The 22,415-nt window shown below is 37.5% G+C and overlaps 1 protein-coding gene across 2 annotated transcripts in view; it reads left to right on the top strand.

Moving 5' to 3' along the window:
• LOC137658243 (REST corepressor 2-like) overlaps nucleotides 1–22,415 on the top strand; it is a 56,383-nt gene that overhangs the window by 8,900 nt on the left and 25,068 nt on the right. The window contains exons 2-6 of one of the 2 annotated variants that reach the window (XM_068392925.1): nucleotides 802–864; nucleotides 9,162–9,236; nucleotides 9,364–9,578; nucleotides 10,423–10,536; nucleotides 18,694–18,765. In XM_068392925.1, coding sequence (XP_068249026.1) covers nucleotides 802–864; nucleotides 9,162–9,236; nucleotides 9,364–9,578; nucleotides 10,423–10,536; nucleotides 18,694–18,765 — 539 coding nt within the window. The remainder of the gene's footprint in view (nucleotides 1–801; nucleotides 865–9,161; nucleotides 9,237–9,363; nucleotides 9,579–10,422; nucleotides 10,537–18,693; nucleotides 18,766–22,415) is intronic. The other variant, XM_068392928.1, reaches the window with a different exon arrangement.

Here is a 22,415-nt window from a genome sequence, read left to right as displayed (position 1 = left end):
TATATACTGTATTTTAAATTTTTTTGATGATACATGGTATACAAAATTTTACCCACTAGTCTTGATAAGAATTGTAAGAATTTAACATATAAATGATAGGAATTATATATCTTAAGTTATTATTTTTTATATTGTTCTTGAGAAGTAATCTAAATTTGAGTCATTTATTCTGATATACTTAGAGAACATACCATATCACTTATTCTATTAGTAGTATAGAAACAAACTTAGGAAAAAAATATTGTTAGTAATTCAGCTATCTTTGGCTATTGAATACCAGTGATGGTGATTGATATATATATATATATATATATATATATATATATATATATATATATATATATATATATATATATATACACACACATATATATACAGTATATATACAGTATATATATAACGTATTATATATATATATATATATATATATATATATATATATATATATATATATATATATATAATGTATTATATATATATATATATATATATATATATATATATATATATATATATATATATATATATAATGTATATATATATATATATATATATATATATATATATATATATATATATATAAATAAATGTATGTATATTATTCTGTATATATATACCAATCACCATCGCAGGTATTTAATACCCAAGGAAGGTTGAATTACTACTTAAAAATTTTCTCAAGCTTGTTTTTATGCTACTAATAGAATAAGTGATATGGTATGTTATATAATGCATATATTATATAAAATGATATTGTATAAAGAGTTTTTGTACTTATGCTACACTGATTTTCCATTTCAGATAGTGGAATGCGAGTTGGGAAGGCCTATCAGGCTGAAATTCCTTCAATGTTACCTGCACAAGGTAAATTTTCCTCTCTTTTATAATTTTTTACTAATTCCTATCAATGAAATTTAATCTGGTACAAAACCCACTTATGATACTTAACCTAAAGAAAGGTCACAGTTGTCACAACACACGCCACCCTGAGAGGCGGAGTGTCGTCGTTGCACCCATTGTTTAAGGGTGTCTGTATCTAGGCTCCTACTTGACTGTCCTTTGTATGAGACAGAGTGAACAGGAGCTTCGGGAAGAGATTGGGGGCGAGAGAAGAAGTCTGAGGTTTCTTCGCCCTTGAGGAAGACCCCTATGGCGAAGAATCTCTTAGACTTCGTTGCCTTCACTTTCTTTTTACCTCTGTTCTCATTTCTTTTCCTCCATCTTGCTGTCCATTCTCTTTCAACTTATAAATCATAGTACAACTATGATGGTTTTTCCTCATGCTGCACCTCTTTGCTGATTATTTTCCCCAGCCTTGGCATCTGGCTTTATTGCCCATATTTCATAGATGCAATGTAAATTCAACCAAATCAATTATGTAGTTTTAAAGATGGAAGCCGATGTAGATAAATTGTGTCTTTTCAACCTGTTGTGTAATTTAACTGGTGACCATCCCTTATATTCTGGCTTATTTATTTCTCTGTTGATTTTTTTTCCCATTACAGTACAGAGATGATTTTAATTTGTTTCAATGCATATACAAATCTTTTGACCTTTAAAATGGAGATTGCCTTTAACGGAGTGTGAATGACCATTAAAATTACGAACAAGTTAGTTAACAACAAGTGGGAAGCTCGGGCTAATATCCCAGCCCACTTTCCTGTTAAAGCCACTTCACTTTGGTCTTCGGTTGTAACGAGTAAATACACTCTTTATAAGGCTGTTGAATATTTTTCTCATACATTTTAGATTGATTACACTTAACCCTATACTATAGCATTTTATTACTATGACTCATGCTTAAAAATGTGCTCAATTACCTTTATCGCGCCATAAATGACTGCTATAGCGCACCCTGTTGGTCGAGAAATTCAAATATTGCGGCCTCCGTCAGTGAGTAGGTAAATAGAATGGCCTATTATAATTTGTTTTTAATTTTAACAGTATATACTCAGGTAACAGCCGATCTCACGTATTGTGTGACCCTCAAATTTTAACCCACAAAATATTGTGTATCATTCGAGTTACTTCTTGAGAAACCAAATTACAATGGACTAACCTCTTTACTCCTTTTCTTTTTCCCATCTTCATTAGGTTAGAAAATTAAAAGATAATGATAAAAGTATTGTTAGTAACGTTATAATCATTGCGTAAACGCATACAGACACAATAACCACCGAACAACAAAAGAGCTATTTTGTTATGAACTATCGAATCAAATAACTACTGTTTTGCTTGTATTTCAATTATCGTATGATAGTAAACAAAGTACAGTATCATAAGGCTGACATTTTTACATAATACCCTTATTCACTATGGAGAAAATATCCTCAAATATGAATATAAACTAACAAGCTGTAAATGTACGTGAGAAAAACAAACAATATTCATTATTTCTCATATACAGTAGTTGATTTATTTCCTTTCACTGGGCTATCTTTCCCTGTTGGAGCCCTTGGGCTTATAGCATCCTGGTTTTCCAACTAGGGTTGAAGCTTAGCAAGTACAGTAATAATGATATTAACCCTTTTACCCCCAAAGGACGTACTGGTACGTTTCACAAAACCCATCCCTTTACCCCCATGGACGTACCGGTACGTACTTGCAAAAAAATGCTATAAAAATTTTTTTTTTCATATTTTTGATAATTTTTTGAAAAAATTCAGGCATTTTCCAAGAGAATGAGACCAACCTGACCTCTCTATGACAAAAATTAAGGCTGTTAGAGCAATTTAAAAAAAATATACTGCAAAATGTGCTGGGAAAAAAAATAACCCCTGGGGGTTAAGGGTTAGAAATTTCCAAAGAGCCTGGGGGTAAAAGGGTTAATAATGATAATCTGTTTGGAATCAGGGAAAGCTGTAGCCGAAACTGGAGGAAACAAAAAGGAAATTTAGTGGGAACCTATGAGTGCTTAAATCGCGTTTTTTCAATATTAAACTTACCCGATGATCATATAGCTGCATCCCTGCTGCCCGACAGAAAAAACCTACGGGCGGAATACGCCAGCGATCGCTATACAGGTGGGGGTGTACATCAACAGCGCCATCTGTCAAGTAGGTACTCAAGTACTCGATGTCAACAAAGAACCAATTTTCCCTCTGTCGTGCCACTGGCAAGACCTACTAAATACGCCGTCCCTAACTGGATTTGTTTTCACAACGATTTGGTGAAGTACACTATTCCAGTTTTGAGCTTTCGCTATGCAGGGGTTTTATCTTCATTTCAAAACTTGAACTCGTTTTGGATAGATTTAATTTTGGTGTCGAAGAGAGTATGGACTCTCTTTCACTTTTAAATGGCCGACCCTTCCCTTAGACAGAAGTGTGTTTAGGTTTTTGGTAATTTTGCTTAACAAGTTATATTTTATATCTCTCCGCCTTTATAGGCCTCTTCGATTAACTTTCCATTTATTATAAACTTATAAAAATTAATTTTTATGTTTGTTTATATGCGACCTTTCCTAATAGTAGGCGGTCCTTACTTGGAACCGAAGTTAATTAACATTGAGCCCGTCATATCGTATTTAACCTTTTAAGAATTTAATACTTTTTAATTTTAATGTTTTATGAAAGAATTTCTTTGATAGTCTCGTACTGTTTTCAAAGATGAACTAACGTTTAGTTTTTTAGTCTCTGCAGTTGTTGACGTTCAGAACGTTCAACTTGCGCTCTATCGTTACGATAGAGAGAGAGTGTTTCACGGTTTCACGTTGCAGTAAGAGTAAACCGATTCTAGCGTTTAGTTCATTCTTTCTTAGCTTAAATGGTTTAAATTCTAAATAAAGGAACTTTTTATTTGGGAAACCTTTCAGTTTTTTCCTTTAACATATAACATGTTTTAACGATATATATTTGGGCTCTTCTCTCAGGTGCTAAGTCAAGAGAGAAGAGAGAGAGAGATAGAGACGGAGGGAGAGAGAGGAGAATAAACGTTTCGTTCAAGCGGGTAACGTTGTTCTCGTTTTTTACTCTTCTCCCTAGTCGCTGTAGGGGAAGAAGGTAAAACGTTTCTAGAGTTTTATTCTTGTTCCCAGGCTTTATGCGGTGAGAGATTGTAAACGTAGTTTATTTGATGTAGTGTTTAGTCTCTTTTCCAGCCACTGAATTCGTTTTTTACTCTTCTCCCTAGTCGCTGTAAGGGAAGAAGGTAAAACGTTTCTAGAGTTTTATTCTTGTTCCCAGGCTTTATGCGGTGAGAGATTGTAAACGTAGTTTATTTGATCTAGTGTTTAGTCTCTTTTCCAGCCACTGAATTCTTTATCTTTATTTATGTTTTTCTGTTGCATTGTAAAACTGTTTTCGCAATTACTACCTTTTAATGAAGGATAGGATTGCGTGTTTCAGGTAGAAATCAGTTAAAGTTTCGATTTCAGTGAAATAAGTGCAAACAGAAAATCAAAAGTGATAAAGTGATATGCGCAAAGTGTTACAGTGTTGCGTACGAGGGTTCGTCTGTTCGTGCCAGTTGTTCACCTAGTCCGGGACCTCTTACAAGCTCCCAAGCCCAGGGGAGAAGTAATGTCGAACGACTTATGGGTTCCACAGGCCTTGATTGACGAACAGACGTTTTTCCCTCCGTGGTTTCGGGCGTATCTACACACGTTGCCGACGTGATCACCCCACCCACACAAAGACGAGAGAGCCCATTTATTCCTCGTCTGCGGAAGAGGTTTCTCGTAGAAACCATGGACCAAATCTTGCAGTTTTTAAGTGCAAGTCGGTCCCTTCCGCGCAAGTCCAACGGCCTAGGTGTAGCCACTGGGTCAGTTCGGACTCGCTGCAGTCATCCGACGACTGCACACCTCCCAAGAGAGGCAAGGTGGTACCGCAACAGGCAGTAACTCCGTCTGTTGCCGCACCAGCTGTTTTAGACCCTCAGTCACAACGGACAGTAGCTCCGTTTGTTGCCGTTTTTTGTAGACCCTAAGTGGTCTTTACTGCAGTCTATGCAGACTCAGTTAACTGCGGTTATGCAGGAGTTTCATGCGGAGAAGGTTTACCCTGCTCTCGTTAGCCTACAACCTGCCACGGTTGTGCGCCCAGCTCACGCTGAGGCTGCCTGCTCCCACACTCCGGCTGCGGAGAGCTCCACCTCCGATGCGCAATCGACCCTGCCAGACGCATGTTAACGTTAGCCGACGTGCGGCTCCCTCCGTTAACATGCGTGAGCTACCGCATCAGCAGTGGGAAGGTGGAGCCAAGCTGCCGTGTTTTGACGCGATGCGTTAGTTTCCGCAACCCACGGCAGTCCCCACCACGCACCACCACTCCGCTTTGGTTGTTGCCTGCTCCGACTGCGGAGAAGGTTGACGATACACCCGTTTGCCTACAACCTGCCACGGTTGTGCGCCCAGCATGGCTGCCTGCTCCCACACTCTTGTTGTGAGAGCTCCTCCACCCATGCGCAGTCGACCCTGCCAGACGCATGCTCACGGAGCACTCCGTTGCCGTGCGTGAGCTACCACAAGCTGCCGTGTTTTGACACGGTGTGTCAGCCTCCGCAACCCACTGTGGTTACCGCCACTCGCCCGCAGCAGACTAGTCAGTCAGGAGTTGAGGCTTCCCCACACAGCTTTGGTTGTTGCCAGCTCACAGACTGTCAAGCAGTTACATGATGTTGCCTTCTGGTCTGCTACTAATGCACCAGTGCTGTATGTCCTCACGCACCTGTTGTGGTTGACAGTTCAGTTTTTGACAGTTCACAGACTGTCAAGCAGTTACATAACGTTGCCTTCTGGTCTGCTGCTTATGCACCAGTGATACCCTCACTGAGATACCTAGCTTTTCTCGGACATGGTTCCTGTAGATGAGAAAGTGCTGTTCTCCCTCCTTCTGATATTCCTTTGAGGACTCTGTCATTTGGAGAGGAGCCTTAAGCTGCTTAGCCTCCTATGGACTTTAATTAAAGCATAACAATGCTTCCAGGGATGGTAAATGGTTCCGCTTCAGTCGCTAACCCTTTGAAAGGGTCTTCCCCTGACTGTTCAGACTCCCAACCACGTTCTCTTCTCGGACGCATCGGAAGTAGGCTGGGGTGCGACATTAGGCGGTAGGGAATGCTCGGGATTATGGAACTCGAGTCAAAGGACAATACATTTCAACTGCAAGAAGCTTCTGGCAGTACGTCTGACCTGGAAAAGCTTCAGGTCTCTCCTTCAAGGCAAAGTGGTGGAGGTGAACACGGTCAACACCCTGCTTTGACGTACATCTCCAAGCAAGGAGGGACCTACTCTCTGACATGGTACGAGTTCGCAAGAGACCTCCTCTCCTGTTCAACAGGTCTAGACTTTTCACTAGTAACGAGGTTCATCCAAGGCAACTTGAATGTCATAGCAGTTTGTCTCAGTAGGAAGGGACAAATAATTCCAACATATTGGACCCTCCACAAGGATGTATGCAAGAGACTTTGGGCCACCTGGGGCCAGCCAATCATAGATCTCTTCGCAACCTCGATGACCAAGAGGCTCCCAATACTTTGCTCACCTATCCCGGACCCAGTAGTAGTTCATATAGATGCCTTTCTACTAGATTGGTCACATCTAGATCTATATGCATTCCCTCCGTTCTAGATTGTCAACAAGGTACTGCAGAAGTTCGCCTCTCACGAAGGGACAAAGATGACGCTAGTTGCTTCCCTCTGGCCCGCGAGAGAATAACTCACCGAGGTACTTCGATGGCTGGTAGACGTTCCCAGAACACTTCCCCTAAGGGTGGACCTGCTACGTCTGCCACGCGTAAAGAAGGTACTCCAAGGCCTCCACGCTCTTCGTCTGACTGCCTTCAGAATATCGAAAGACTCTCGAGAACTAGAGGTTTTTCGAAGGAGGCAACCAGAGCGATTGCTAGAGCAAGGAGAACATCCACCCTTAGAGTCTACCAATCGAAGTGGGAAATCTTCCGAAACTGGTGCAAGTCAGTATCCGTATCCTCGACCAGTACCTCTGTAACTCAAATAGCTGACTTCCTCTTATACCTGAGGAAAGAACGATCTCTTTCAGCTCCCACTATCAAGGGTTACAGAAGCATGTTGGCATCAGTCTTCCGTCACAGAGGCTTAGATCTTTCCAACAATAAAGATCTACAGGACCTCCTTAAGTCTTTTGAGACCACGAAGGAGCGTCGTTTGGTTACACCTGGTTGGAATTTAGACGTGGTTCTAAGATTCCTTATGTCAGACAGGTTCGAACCACTTCAATCAGCCTCCCTGAAAGATCTCACCTTTAAGACTCTTTTCCTGATATGCTTAACCTCAGCTAAAAGAGTCAGTGAGATTCATGCCTTCAGCAAGAACATCGGATTCTCATCCGAAACGGCTACATGTTCTACAACTTGGTTTTCTAGCCAAACATGAGCTGCCTTCTCGGCCTTGACCAATATCGTTCGATATTCCAAACTTATCGTATGGTTGGAAATGAACTAGAAAGAGTATTATGTCCTGTAAGAGCTCTTAAGTTCTATTTTAAAAACCTTTACGAGGCCCGTCTGAAGCTTTATGGTGTTCAGTTAAGAATCCATCTTTGCCTATGCAGAGAATTCTTTATCCTATTTTATCAGACTGTTAATACGAGAAGCTCATTCCCTTCTGAATGAGGAAGACCAAGCTTGGCTGAAGGTAAGGACACACGAAGTTAGAGCTGTCACAACTTCCGTGGCCTTTAAACAAAATAGATCTCTGCAAAGTATATTCGACGCAACCTATTGGAAAAGCAAATCAGTGTTCGGGTCTTTTATCTTAAGAATGTCCAGTCTCTTTACGAGAACTGCTACACTCTGGGACCATTCGTAGCAACGAGTGCAGTAGTGGTGGGGGCTCCACCACTACAATTCCCTAATTCCAGAACCTTTTTAATCTTTCTCTTGAAATATTTTTGGGTTGTCCGGAAGGCTAAGAAGCCTTTCGCATCCTACTTGATTTGGCGGGTGGTCAAAATCATTTCTTGAGAAGCGCCTAGATTAGAGGTTTTGATGAGGCCCTTTAGTATGGGTTGCAGCCCTTCATACTTCAGCGCCTAGGAGTCGCTCAGCATCCTATGAGGATTGCGAGGCTCAGTAAGGAAGACGTACTTAAAAAGGCAGAGTAATTGTTCAAGTCGTCTTCCTTACCAGGTACTTATTTATTTTATGCTTGTTATTTTGAATAACTGCTAAAATGAAATACGGAATACTTAGCTCATAATAATGTCAACATGTAATGCTGGTCTCTACCCACCCCCCTGGGTGTGAATCAGCTATATGATCATCGGGTAAGTTTAATATTGAAAAATGTTATTTTCCTTAGTAAAATAAATTTTTGAATATACTTACCCGATGATCATAAATTAAAGGACCCACCCTTCCTCCCCAATAGAGACCCAGGGGACAGAGGAGAAAATTGGTTCTTTGTTGACATCGAGTACTTGAGTACCTACTTGACAGATGGCGCTGTTGATGTACACCCCCACCTGTATAGCGATCGCTGGCGTATTCCGCCCGTAGGTTTTTTCTGTCGGGCAGCAGGGATGCAGCTATATGATCATCGGGTAAGTATATTCAAAAATTTATTTTACTAAGGAAAATAACATAATTAAATGTAAATGCTGAATTTCGAAGGTAACGTTTCAAAGCTTCTGAAAATCGAGAATATAGTTTTATTATAGCATAATAAAAATAATTTCCTAAGCTTTATAATCAAGCACCACAGAGCTAAAGATTATAAATTATTATGCATCGGTAACATGAATGAAATTCCAGTTACCTTTTATATGCGATTCAACAGTAAATAAGATATCAGAGAATTATTTCAAATAAAACTATTAAAATGAGTATGCTAATTGGAAAATGATAGATCAAGTAATAATTGCTACTTTTAGGAAATATGAAATATCCTTCGGTAGTTTGCCTTAATGAGCGGATTTAGAAAGCATGAGGGAGTTTCAATTGACTTATAAATGTAAACATTTATGAGATTTTAAGATTTTTAAGAAACATGTTTGATGAATGAAATTTAAATTTCTGTATACATTAACTCTAATAAACTTTTCTATTACTTAGATTTAATATTGTAATTTATTTGTATTTCTTCCAAAATTTATTCAGACTAGCTCTCTAAGATTTGAGTTTGACCAATTGGGCTGGATAATCTTTTCCCTTTTGATAATGATAATATTTTGTTTGCAACAGAGCGCCGTCCTGAACAGTGTCCTGAGCGAGCATTGCTGGTTTGGGCCCCAAAGCTTGAAATCAATGAAGAAAGCTGTAAGTGATTCGTGAATTTTTCTAGTATTTCTATACCATACCTCAAGGCAGATGTGTATAGTGTTTGGTCCTTGACATGATCAATTTATAATGTTTGTATCATCTACAATGAAAATTCTATTTTCAGTGGAGCAGTATATATGGTTAGCCAAAGACAAGTATGGTTACAATGCGGAGCAGGCTCTTGGAATGCTGTTTTGGCATCGCCATGACTTGGAGAAAGCCACAGCTGACTTGGCAAACTTTACACCTTTCCCTGATGAGTGGACAACAGAGGATAAAGTTCTCTTTGAGCAGGCTTTTCAGTTCCATGGAAAAAGTTTTCATCGAATAAGGCAGATGGTGAGTTGCATAGGGAGTGAACATTATGTTGTTACAAACATCATATACATGTGTTTGTTCAAGTACAGTATTAGGGAGTGAACATTATGTTGGTACAAACATCTTATACATGTGTTTGTTCAAGTACAGTGTTAGGGAGTGAACATTATGTTGGTACAAACATCTTATACATGTGTTTGTTCAAGTACAGTGTTAGGGAGTGAACATTATGTTGGTACAAGCATCTTATACATGTGTTTGTTCAAGTACAGTATTAGGGAGTGAACATTATGTTGGTACAAACATCTTATACATGTGTTTGTTCAAGTACAGTATTAGGGAGTGAACATTATGTTGGTACAAGCATCTTATACATGTGTTTGTTCAAGTACAGTATCTTTTTAGCTTTGGTCTTCATCTTTGTTTAATGAGAGGATAGTCTTGGATAAAGTCATGTCAGATTAAAAGCTTTGTAATGGTGGCTTTACAAAGGTGATACAGTAAGTAGAAAAGTAAGCTCTTTACCTTGTCCATTTAAGAACTACTATAATTAAGTTCCTCTTATCCAATTTTCAGAAGATTATATAGTAAATATAAAAGTATATGCAAGTTTAAATTTTGTTCATGACCATACAAGAAAACAAGCAACTGACATGTAAGTAGTTTTTCATGAATAAATTTACAGAAAATTAAGGGCTTAGACCTGATGCTTTCATAACATTTCGGAAGATTAATTCACATATTAAGAATTTTAAATTTTTTATGTTTCCTGGACTTGTTTTGAAGGCCATCGAAATTTTCTAAACAAGTACTTATAATTCATTCTCCCTCTCTTTAGTAATTATAGTTTATGATTTATCTCCAGCTACCAGACAAAACAATAGCTCAACTAGTCAAGTATTATTATCTCTGGAAGAAGACTAGACAGCGGAGTTCTCTCATTGACCGGCACGCAAGAAAGCACACTGCCAAATTACAGGTACGTGAATCTGTAAGATGTAGTTTTGGTGGTTCATGTGCCACTTTTATTCGTATAGGTTTGCCTTTTTAATCTATTTCATTAAGTATTAATTATTTCCATGAATCTCCTGATGTTCGTATTGCTTCTCCAGAAGCCCTGTTTAATCGACACACACATTTAATTTTGAAATTTTTATATTTTCTTTCCCTTTAATGAATACTTGTTAAAGACAAGGGAATGGGACCTTTATTAGTAAAGGTGAAAAGGCCAGGTTGTCATCGCTGTTAATCTAGTCTTCAGTTATCTTTGCCGACTGGCTGCGATCACACTTAAATTCTTCACTTTTTTAGATTGTTTATTTACTGCACTCAAATATGTCTTCCCTTGGTTTAGTTAGCAATTATTACCACGAATATGCATGGGAATTATTTATGGGAGATCATAACCCACATTCCCTTTGTGTATTATGTTGGGGGCATCACTGTGATTTAAATAATTGTTGTGAAGAGTGTGTTTCACTCGATACCTTTCATGGAAAAGTATTTTCAACGGTTGCCCATCAAGTTAACAGTTCTAAGCAGAAAAGAAATTGATGTTAGTTCAGTGGAGAAGCTGGGGAAGACTAAGCTAGTTGATTTTAACAAGGCTGATGATGATATTAACGCACTTCCACCTTTAGACAATGCATAAGTTCAACCACCTTTCAATAGGGATAAGCCTCATGACATCATTTGCCTCCTTTGTTAAACTTCAGAAGTCCAGTGATTCCTCCCTTAGCTCGGTAATTCTGGTTCATATCAAACCATGTCCAACCCCCCCCCCCCCATAGTTTTTCTAATGATGATAGGGTTTCATTCAGTAAGGGTTTTGAATGTAAAATGCGCTTCACAGACTCGAAAGCCTCACAGACTCATAAGCCTCACTTAGTCTTGAAATCTTGACATACTTTAGTTTTCCCTTCTGCCAAACCCTTGCAATCAACAATTCTAGTTGCTCTTTAACACGGAATTAGCTTGTGAGGTAGGAGACCGAGCAGATTGGACTGACCTATTTTCCCTCCGCTCGCTAAAGTAAGTGCTTTTCACCATAAAGGTTGTAAAAATTCCCGTACAGTATTACTTGAGTGGATGGCATGGTATATCGTATGATTTTCTTTTTAAATTCTGAAGAGATGAATGAAGATTCAACTAATTTGAATAAGTTTTATCAAGTTTCAGACAACAGTGTTCGCAGTTCGCCAAAAATTTTGGCCACTAGCTTGTCTCAAGTAACGTTAACTGGGCAATAGTGAATACAAATCTAATACGTGTCTACGAATTCCCACTGCTACCCCCTTTTTCAGTTAATGTTCAGGACAGGAAAATGAAGAAGAGGAAACTCAATCAGTGATGAAAGTTAGGAAGTATAGCATTTGCAATCTTTACGTAACATTATTGCAGACATAAAACCTAATAAAGTTTAAGGTAACTTCAGAAGTATCTTGTCCTTCTCAATTGAAAAAGTGGCTTCTTGTAAGGCAGTTTACACACCTCAATTCTCCAACTTTGTTCTGATTTAGTCTCTAACTCAAAGATGTGCTAATTGATCCTCAGATACTTGCCGACTCACGACCGTGACCACAACTGGTATGTCCGGTGATGTGTGGTCACAACATTTGTCAAAACGAGAAATTTAGTTATCAATCACCAAACAGAGCATAATGTTAAAAAGTGCAAGTCAAAACATGAAATTTAGCATTTGAAATCAGCAAATAATAATGTACAGTATTAAAAATTGCCTAAGAACACGAATCAAGACGTAAAATTTAGAGTTGTATAAATAGCCAAACACAGAGTAATGTTAAATATCATACAGTAAGTCAGAAGTGAAATATAGCATTATAAATTAGCACTTAATACTATACAGTACTGTATTAAAAATCTCCAAAAAACTTAAGTCAATCTGAAATTTAGCATTAGAAATTGAAAACTAATGTTGTATAATTTAGTAGTATTATCAATGATATTTAGTTAATCATATGTGAGCATAGAAATAATTTTTTTTATATATAAAATTACTTATTTTTTTACTCGCCTATTATTCATATACATACCAACCCTACCCACTAACTCAATAGTATCAAAAGGAGGGTTATTGTTGACTTCAAAACTGAATACTAGATTATCAGCAATTACAACCATGTGTTTTCCACCTTACTACTTACTACTAGAAAGGTCCCATTCCCATTTTAATTGCATGTATTTGTTGAAGCAAAGGAAAATGGGAAAATTTTAACATTTTATGGGTAAGTGTCGACTAAACCGGGCTTCTGGAGAAGAAGGATTGCGATCACCAGAATACGGTATAGAAATAAGAAAATTTTTCAATTAGAATTTTGGTTTTTGTTGAAACCTGTTGGGTAAGTTGAGGGTAGTATGGTATCTTTCTTGAGAATGCATTTTCGTAAGAATAATAAGAAAGCTATTGTGTTTTGTTTGTAGTGTTGAGGTCTTTAGTTCAGATTACAACACGTTATGTTTTCAATATAGCAGATTCTTCTGACTAGTAATAATTACTATATTTATAACCTACATGAGAACATGCGGGATATCTAAAAGCTAACAGTAATTCCACAAAGTTCAAAGCCCAAAATCCCAGAAGAGGGTCAGTAAAGTCTGAGCTCTTCAAGCTGTGAGCTGTAGATATTACTCAAAGGTCTATAGAGCTCTTTCGTCCCCTAGTTACACCCCCTTTGCAGCCTTCTACTAGACTGAACCTCCATTTTCGTTTCCTCTTCCATCTTGCCGTCCATTTGCACAGGGGCACTGAATGCTGTAACAGGTTCCAGTGCTTGAGCCTTTGAAACCAAATTCATACATGTGATCTAATGTAAAGCCTATATTAAACTGTTTTAATCTTAACATTTAATAAAAGGATAAATTTATCCAAAAATGTATCATGTCTTAAAAAGGGGCCAGCTGTAAAGTGCAAAAGTTTGGTAAGTTAAGATGTTCTCATTTAAATGTTATTATTTTCTCATAGGGACTGTTTAATTATTTCTATCAACCTCCAGATGTTCATATTGTTTCTGTTTTAAAGCTTGCTTATGTGGATGTTTATCTCGAGAGACTATAAAAAGTCCCATTTTCTCGGCATTCAATAGTGTTAGTCTTCTAATATAGTATTGAGACAATCTATTGGCTAATGGCAATAACCATGACGTGTGTAGACCATACCGTCATTAGTCTTTCTCCCTCTGCTTTCACCTTGCTGTATCAAGTCGACAGTGTGTTTACTCCTTTTTAAATTCTCAAGATTGATAAGTGTTATTTAAGTTATCAGTGATTGTAAGGAATGTCATCCTCTGAATTTACTGTGTGGATTGTTCAAAGGAATTTTTGTTTGGGTGATCATGATCCTCATTCTCTAATGTCTCGTGCCAAAGCCAATATTGTAATTTAGATAAGGGTTGTGATGAATGCAAAGCCCTTACTGGCCCTCTTAGGGGAAAATCTATTCAAGTGGCTGCTGATCAAATTAAAAGCTCTGAACATAAAAGAAAACTTAACTATTAATTCAAGTGAGAGTCCGACAAATTATGGCTCGTTTATTATGGCGTGGATGATGACAATAATTCCGCTCAAGCCATTAACGAGTCTATCTTTGATAGTCATGATCTAAAGAAGCTCTTCTCACCTTTATCTTCTCTTGTGCAATCTCAAAAGGTTTGTAATTCTTCAGGCAAAAGCAGAAAGTCTAGCCTAACCTACCCAGTTTCAAAACCTTTCCTCTCTCCTCTAGTTTTGCCCATTGGTTCTAGTGCACCACTCAGTAAGGGTTCTAATGGTACACAGAGTATAGTAGAGTCAAGATCCTCTCTTAGAGCTTCTAATTCTGTTTACTTCAGATCCTTCCGCTGCGAAATCATCGAATATTTGAAATTCAGTTTGCTCTAGTAGACCAGTAGATCTTGAGTCAGAAGACCAAGCCGGTAATCTGGATCCTATTATCACTCCACTGGCTGAAGTAGTGCTCATATTAAATCACATATATCATATATGAATGGCATGAAATATCATGGGTCCCATTGAGTAAAAGTAGCTGAACGGTTGCATCATGTTTTAGATGATTATAACTTTCAAGTTATATCCCTCTACTCGTTAAAGTAGGGAATCATGATCTACCTCATTATATTAATGATAAAATATCGTATACAGTAATTCCTATAGAAAAGAAAAGATAATTTAAAATACTTATCGTAAAGCATCATTGTGATGTACAGTAGAATCATGTTTCGAATGACAGCGAGTGCTTAATCTATCAAATTGGTAGACTGGATCCTTATATCCCATCACTTGCTAAAGGAGGCTCACAATCAACCACTTTTAGCTATGTTATTGGAGTGAAATATTGTTTATTTCCTGTAGATAATTTTAAGTTACTTTCAAAGATTTAGTTGAATCATTTTGCAAATGGCAGTGAGCCATTCTTATAGTTTCAGACAATAGAACATCTCGAATTTTCCATAGAGGCCTTAAAGTAGGTTCTTGTAACTCTACTGACGAAAAAAGCCCATAGCATAAGCAAAGCACAAAGGTTTGCGTTGGAAGTAAACTAAAGGGAAAGCCTGTTGTTTCCTTTGCTTGAGATCTTTTTCTTGACTGTGAAAAAAATTAGTTGGTTATGTAGAGGGACATCAACTCTATGAGGTATTCAATCATTAAGGAAAATTATCTCTAAAGTGTATCTAAATACACAAGTTACTTGAGATAATTTTTTATATAGGTGGTCATTGAGTGACAGAAAAAGATTCGTTCTTATGGTGTGTTTTAATTTGGATTTATATACGAAACATACTGTACGTACATACATACAGACAATCGTCCCTCGGTTTTCATGAAGTTACTCATTGCCAAATTTTTCTGGAGAGCCATGGTCCCAAAATTTGCTGCGATCCTCGAAACATGACAAATTTTTCCAAAAAATATATTATTTCAAAAGTTTGTTTTGATAATTTTAACGATTAATTAATAATTTTTTACCTCAACCTATTAAAATCCAATAGAAATATGATATAAATTAGATTAGAACACATTGTAATAAAAATACTACAAACAAAAAAAGCTTTGTTGAACTAGAGCATGATGGAAGAAAAAACCCTAGATATGCATTTGCTGAGACTACGCGTATTGTCTTGTGTTGCTTAAGTAAATTCGTACACCATATGCTATTGTCTGACAGATGAGAGTTGACCAATCAGGGCAATGTAATCTGTAGCCTGGCCACTGATTGGCCCTCCGAACGCAGTATCACCCAAGAAAATGATACTAGGCCAGGCAGCATCTCCCCTTGTTGTGTTCCACTTAGTGTTTTATGAGCCGTACTTCTACAAGTGTTACTTTGTACTCTTGCTTTGTTGTACTTACGTTTGATTTTTTTAGTTTGATTACTTTCAATCAAGAAGTATAAAATACAGGAGAGGGGGGTTCCCAGTCCCCTCGTCCTGTCCCTTTTAGTCGCCTTTTACGACACGCAGAGATACGTTGGCGCTATTCTAATAGTTGTTATGCCCATGTGGCCACAGTAGAGGATTCGGCGTTATGAAGCTTCATCTGTGGTGGATAACGGGGGAGGGTGGGCTGTGGCACCCTAGCAGTACCAGCCGAACTTGGTTGAGTCCCTCGTCAGGCTGGAAGGAGCGTAGAGAGGAAAGGTCCCCTTTTTTTCATTTGTTTGATGTAAACTACCCCTGCAAAATTGGGGCAAGTGCCTTGGTATATAGAATAGAACTTTCAATCAAATCCTACGATGGTGCGTGCGATTGGCTGTGCAGTAAATGTCATCATCTTCATTGTCATCTATTGCAGATAGAGGCTTAAGTGTGTTGAAAGGAAAGAGAACATTAATATTTTTATTCTTGATAGTAAATGTCATTATAAGCATTCTTTGAGAGAGAAGAAATATGAACATCAGGTGAGTACACTGTAGAAATAAATTTTATCTTTAAAATTCTGTTTTCTCTACAAAATGTATATTTTTTATATTGAAGGTAAATAAATATATTGTCCTTAAAATGAAAAACAATAAAACAATAAATTCAGTGTCAAAATTAGCCAAAATCCTAAATAAGGATTTATGGCAATGAATCTAATTTCAAGTGGTATATGCTTTATTGCTCTTTTTGTCTTATTCGTTATAAAACCTATAAGGAAGCACAAAAAAATGTGTTTTTGTTAGAAACTGGTTTAGTAATTTATTTTCGAACTGTATGAAGATGGTAAGAGTTGAGTTATTCCCAGAACCTTTCAGATTCCATTTTGTGTTTTTTCTAAATATTTTTGAGTACTGTACTATATTGACATTTTTTCTGCTGATGATGTCACTTGGGTCTTTTTTTATTGGTGAAATTTGCATGACATTTAACTCTTAGAGGGTTACAATATAATAAAACTTATTAAAATCTATCCCAATGTGAGTGGACGTGCGTCATGTATACTAAAGTTACAGTTGAATGATATACGAAAATGAAATCACCTTTCATACATCAATTAAAAGGCTAATATTACAGTACGTACTTAGAAATGTAGACCTACGTAGTTGGGAGGAAAGTAAGAAAATATAAAAGAAAGAAGAAAAGGAGGAAGATGGAGTTACTGTATTGTACTTCTATTTAAAAGTCCTAACAGCTTAGCAAGTAATTAACACAGTTATAATACGTTATGATAAGTCATAAACATAAAGGAGGAGTAAATCTCTGCAAATAATTATGAATGCATGTATATACAATATCTAAGTTGCTGTTTTTTCCATTTTTTTTTTTATTGATTAAATCCAGCATTTATACCTTTTTATTTTGATATCCTTCATTTTGGCAATGGTATCTTCATATTGTAGTTTAGTGTATCAATGTATTTTTAAATTCTTCTGTATATTTTTTTATCTTTGTTTATTCTTCTCTTCCTTGTTTAAATTTCTTGCAGGTTATACGTAATAATTGTGGGAAAAAACATATTTTTAAATCTAAAATTATTATTTTCATACAATCCCATTACTGTACTTATAAATGTGAGTTTTTGCCTCCCAGCCCTCCATTTCTCATGTCTCATTGATCAGACAATTAAAATAATGAACCTTTTAGGAGCTTAATACTCTGAGATTGTCCCGTACATGTTCATTATTACCAGCGAACTGCTGTGGTTTTTTTTTTTTTTTTTTTTTTTTTTTTTTTTTTTTTTTTTTTTTATATAAAGAGGGACTAAAACATCTGGGAGAATTCTGTGCCACACATAAATGGCAAACTATAAGTAATGGGCTTGTTTTAAAATATGTAATTTTGCTCTTAAATATTTGTACTTTTAAAAAGGCTAATAAGGATGTTGGTAACATTGAGGAGTGTCAAATCTGAATTATAAATTGGTTTTATTATGAAACCGAAAAGGTTATTGTTTTGCAAAGTACACCCAGTATCTAAAAAAGGGATTTATGCCATTATGATAGGTGAGACATTTTCAACATGATAGACAGGAACTAGCTGTTTTGGTAATAAGGGAAAGTCAGACAAAAGTAATGCGGTCAGAAGAATAAAACATGAATCTTGAGAAATGAAATGATCACAGATTAAATGAACATTTGGTTTTGAGCAAATATAGTACCTGAAAGATGGTCAGTGGAAATTGCTGAGAGATGATAGTCTAAAGACAGCAGAAGAATGCCTTTTTTTTCCCTGAAGAAGGAATATAGAGAGAAGAGGTGCCTAGTGGTCGAGTCACGACGCAAGATGTACGTATATCAGGATTTATTCAACTTAATCAAACCGTAGAGAACAACTAGTCACCTGTATCAAGGAACAAATTGAACTAGAGGCATGCAAACAGTTCAGTATTTCATCGTAAAATAAACTTCAATACGACGTAATGATGGAAGCAGATTATTATAGTCTTCAAGACAAAATACAGTTCAAAATAAACATAAATATTGTGATATTCTTCCCATTGTCCTATGTATAGGAATATCCTTCTGGAGGTACTGTACTGTTATGATGGTCAAGTAAAATGTTAAAAACTCCAAATCCAGTTAATATTAGACCACAAGATCCATAAACAATAGAGGATAACATATGATCTAAAATACAAAACCTTCAGTTACTACTAAAGTTTGTTCACCGTGTTACTAATACCAAATCTTTATTCACAATAGATGGTCATCAAATTTACTCGGCTGACGACGGGTTCGGTTAGATCGTCTGAAGGTTACATCACTTCCAGAATCGTGAGTAAAAAGCCACAGCAGAGTTGGATATTACAGTATGATAATTTCCATTAGAATGTGGAGTTTAAAGAATTTGAATACCAGACTAATGCAAAAGATCTATGGTCATTATATTGTGCAACGGGTGTGAGTCATCCCCGATGCTTGTCTTGGAGTGATTACTTTTTCACCCTCTTACTCCTCTCCAGAACTCCCATAAAGAGCCAAATGTTGGAGAGAAACCATAGTCTCCATTCCATTTGGTAATTTTATGTAGCATAAGATGGATTGGCTTCCAATTATTCCACTTCATCTATTAAACATGCATATTTTGAAGAGTGAACATGGCATTTTATGCATACTGGGCCTCAACTAATCTACCAAAATGGCAAAGAGTTTTCACTACTTGAGTGTCGTTGGGATCCAGATACACTCATGGGGGATAGCATTTATGGCAGTGGACAGTAGTGAATGAATTCAGTGTAATGACTTATTCCCAACGCAATAGGCATTTCTAGTGTCCTGAAGCTAGTGAAATTGTTTTCCAAATTATGCCATTAAATCTTTTAATCTGCCCATTCCTGTTAGGGTTATAGGCAGTGGTATGGTCCCAGGACCATGTAGGAAAGAAGAACCGTGATTAGAGTGAATGAAAGAGTAGTATCGAAGATTGATAACTGCTGGTTTAGACATTTCATGTGTGGAAGAAGTCATTAACACGAATACTGTATATAAACGAGAATCTAGAATATTTCTATGACTTTCAGCATATATGTTTTGAGTTCTGATTAGGAGAGGACCTTTTAGATCAATGTTTGACTATTCAGATGGTTGTGTTGTGTTAATGGTATAGGCTTTAGTTGTTCTTATGAGTATACAAACCTGTCATCCTTTAGAATAGGAATATTTTTTCATTGAAGTTGGAACAACCATTGAATCATTAACAACGTACACTAAAGTCAATTCTTTTTAGTCAGGCAGATTTGCACCTACTCGCAGGGGTGCCCTTTTAGCTCGGAAAAGTTTTCTGTTCGCTGATTGGTTGGACAAGATAATTCTAACCCATCAGATAGCAGGAAACTTTCCGAGCTAAAAGGGCACCGCTGCGAGTCAGTGTAAATGTGCCTCATTTAAAAAAAAATGAATATAGTTGGTTAATGATGGATGGCGCAAGGGGAACGCCTCACACTCCACCCTGTCTCAGAATAGCATCCTTTAGGAATTGGCGGATATGAGTATGGACATATACTATTGCACTGCTCCTTTTTGACTGCTGGACCTTTTTTACTTTGGTTGGTGATTTGTTAATTTTTTTGTGATATTTCGGGCTGTTAACCAGAAGTAACCTAATAAGGTTTAGTAAGCAAGTGGTGAGGAGGATAAAAACTCTGAGCATTACTCATCTGATTTCAGGGTATTTTCTCTTCCTTTGAAGGAAGTTACTTGATTCGGACGAGTGTCCCTTGTACATGCATGCCTGATAATAACCATCAAATCAGCCTGCTGGCACATTTGTCATTGCCATTTTTCTCAGAGTGGTTACCCTTGTGTAGCACACTGTCAGTGAGATTTCTCAGTGCTCTCCTGAAAAACCATCCAGAGTAGTTTGTGTTTTTCTGGAGGAAGTTCTTGTAGTTTCATCCTAGGAAGGACTGCATTCATTGTTGATATCCCATGTCATGACTCCTCTTGTTATTATTATTATTATTATTATTATTATTATTATTATTATTATTATTACTTGCTAAGCTACAACCCTAGTTGGAAAAGCAGGATGATGTAAACCCAAGGGCCCCAACAGAGAAAATAGCCCAGTGAGGAAATGAAACATGGAAAAATAAAACATTTTAAAAACAGTAACAACATTAGAAGATATTTCCTATATAAACTATTAAAACTTAACAAAATAAGTGGAAGAGAAATAAGATAGTGTGCCTGAGTGTACCCTCAAGCAAGAGAACTGTAACCCAAGACAGTGGAAGACCATGGTACAGAGGCTATGGCACTACCCAAGACTAGAGAACAATGGTTTGATTTTGGAGTGTCCTTCTCCTAGAAGAGCTGCTTACCATAGCTAAAGAGTCTCTTTTACCCTTACCAAGAGGACAGTAGCCACTGAACAATTGCATTGCAGTAGTTAACCCCATAGGTGAAGAAGAATTGAATGGTAATCTAAGTGTTGTCAGGTGTATGATGCCACGAGAATCTGTAAAGAATAAGCCAGATTATTTGGTGTATGTGTAGGCAAAAGGAAAGTGAACCATAACCGTAGAGAAGGATCCAATGTAGTACTGTCTGGCCAGTCAAAGAACCATATAACTTTTCTAACGGTAGTATCTCAACGGTTGGCTGGTGCCCTGGCCAGCCTACTACCTACAACCTTGGCCAACCTCTTTCTCCTTTCTCTTCATCGGACACTTCGTTGAGAAAATGACAAAAAAGATAATCACGGGAAGAGCTTATGCTAAAAGTTCTTTTGGACTTGGCAGTTGCTCTCCTCTCACCTGGAAAATGGTACCTTTTGGGTCAGTCCAGCGGATTGTGAGCCGGTGTTGAAAGTTATCACTGTTACTCTGATTACAGGCAAGCGGTCTCTCTGGACCAAACACCAACACCATAGACCAGGGAAAGGCGGGTCTTGAGTAGGGGAGGCTGGGGCTTAAGTGCCACTCTTTCATTCCTGTAGTGGTATAGGAGGACTGCCTTTACCCTTGCACCAATACATAGCTCACTCAGCACCTGTACTTTAGTGCCAGTTATCAGTAATGAGTCTGGTGTAACAGCCACCGATATTTCATCAGTTGCAGGTGAATGGTCCTCTTACCAATCTCCTGCACCTTATAGTAGGTCAAAAAGGTTATCATTCACACTTCCTCCACTTGGAGATAAGGAGCTCGCACATCGACTGGTACCTTCGGGGTTGGTTACAGTCTTGACCCTGGGCGTGACAGCCACGGCTGTTTCATTTCCAGTTGAATTATTTTACCCAGACTGATCCCCAGCTCTGAATGATAGGTTGATAGGGCTATCGTTCTCACTACTCCTTATGCTGTTCTGGAGCATAGCTGGCACTGGTAGCTTTGAGGACTATTATTGAGCCAACTGGTACTTTTAGGGTTATAAGTTTGGTATAACATCTACTGCTGTTCATCTTTGAGCCACTATGGAGTTTAGTCACCATCTGGAATCTTTGGGGGTGAATCAACAAGGTGAGACCAATGTGACATTGACTGTTATTTGCCCCATTACGAGGTGAATGAGGACCAAACACCAATTCTGGTAATTGAGGATAAGAGTATGCTGTTATGTGAAGCAATCCTTCTCTTTCTCTTCTTCTTTCCCTTGTGATTCTATGAATCCTTCTCGGAAAAGAAGATGTTCAGGAAGACTAAGCACAAGAAGTGCCACTAGACTTAAAGGGATCTCCTGTCTTGAGAGGAATGGCTCCTGCAAGGTACGTACCCTAATCTGTAAAGATCAGTGCATCGTTCCTTGGATCCAGTACAGTTGTACTGGTTCATGTGGGACCAGTCATCCGTGCCAACAGCTGATTGTTCAAATTAATCGAGGAGCTTTAACGTCATCCCTCACCTTCTACCTGGATGATGGAGCACAACTTCAGGCTCTTTTATTTCCCTATGTACTTATGTACTTTACCTCCCAAAGAGGAG

Source organism: Palaemon carinicauda, chromosome 1 (assembly GCF_036898095.1).
Source record: "Palaemon carinicauda isolate YSFRI2023 chromosome 1, ASM3689809v2, whole genome shotgun sequence".
Lineage (NCBI taxonomy): Eukaryota > Metazoa > Arthropoda > Malacostraca > Decapoda > Palaemonidae > Palaemon > Palaemon carinicauda.
Note: the sequence above shows the minus strand (reverse complement) of the source record. Positions and strands in the feature narration are given on the sequence as shown.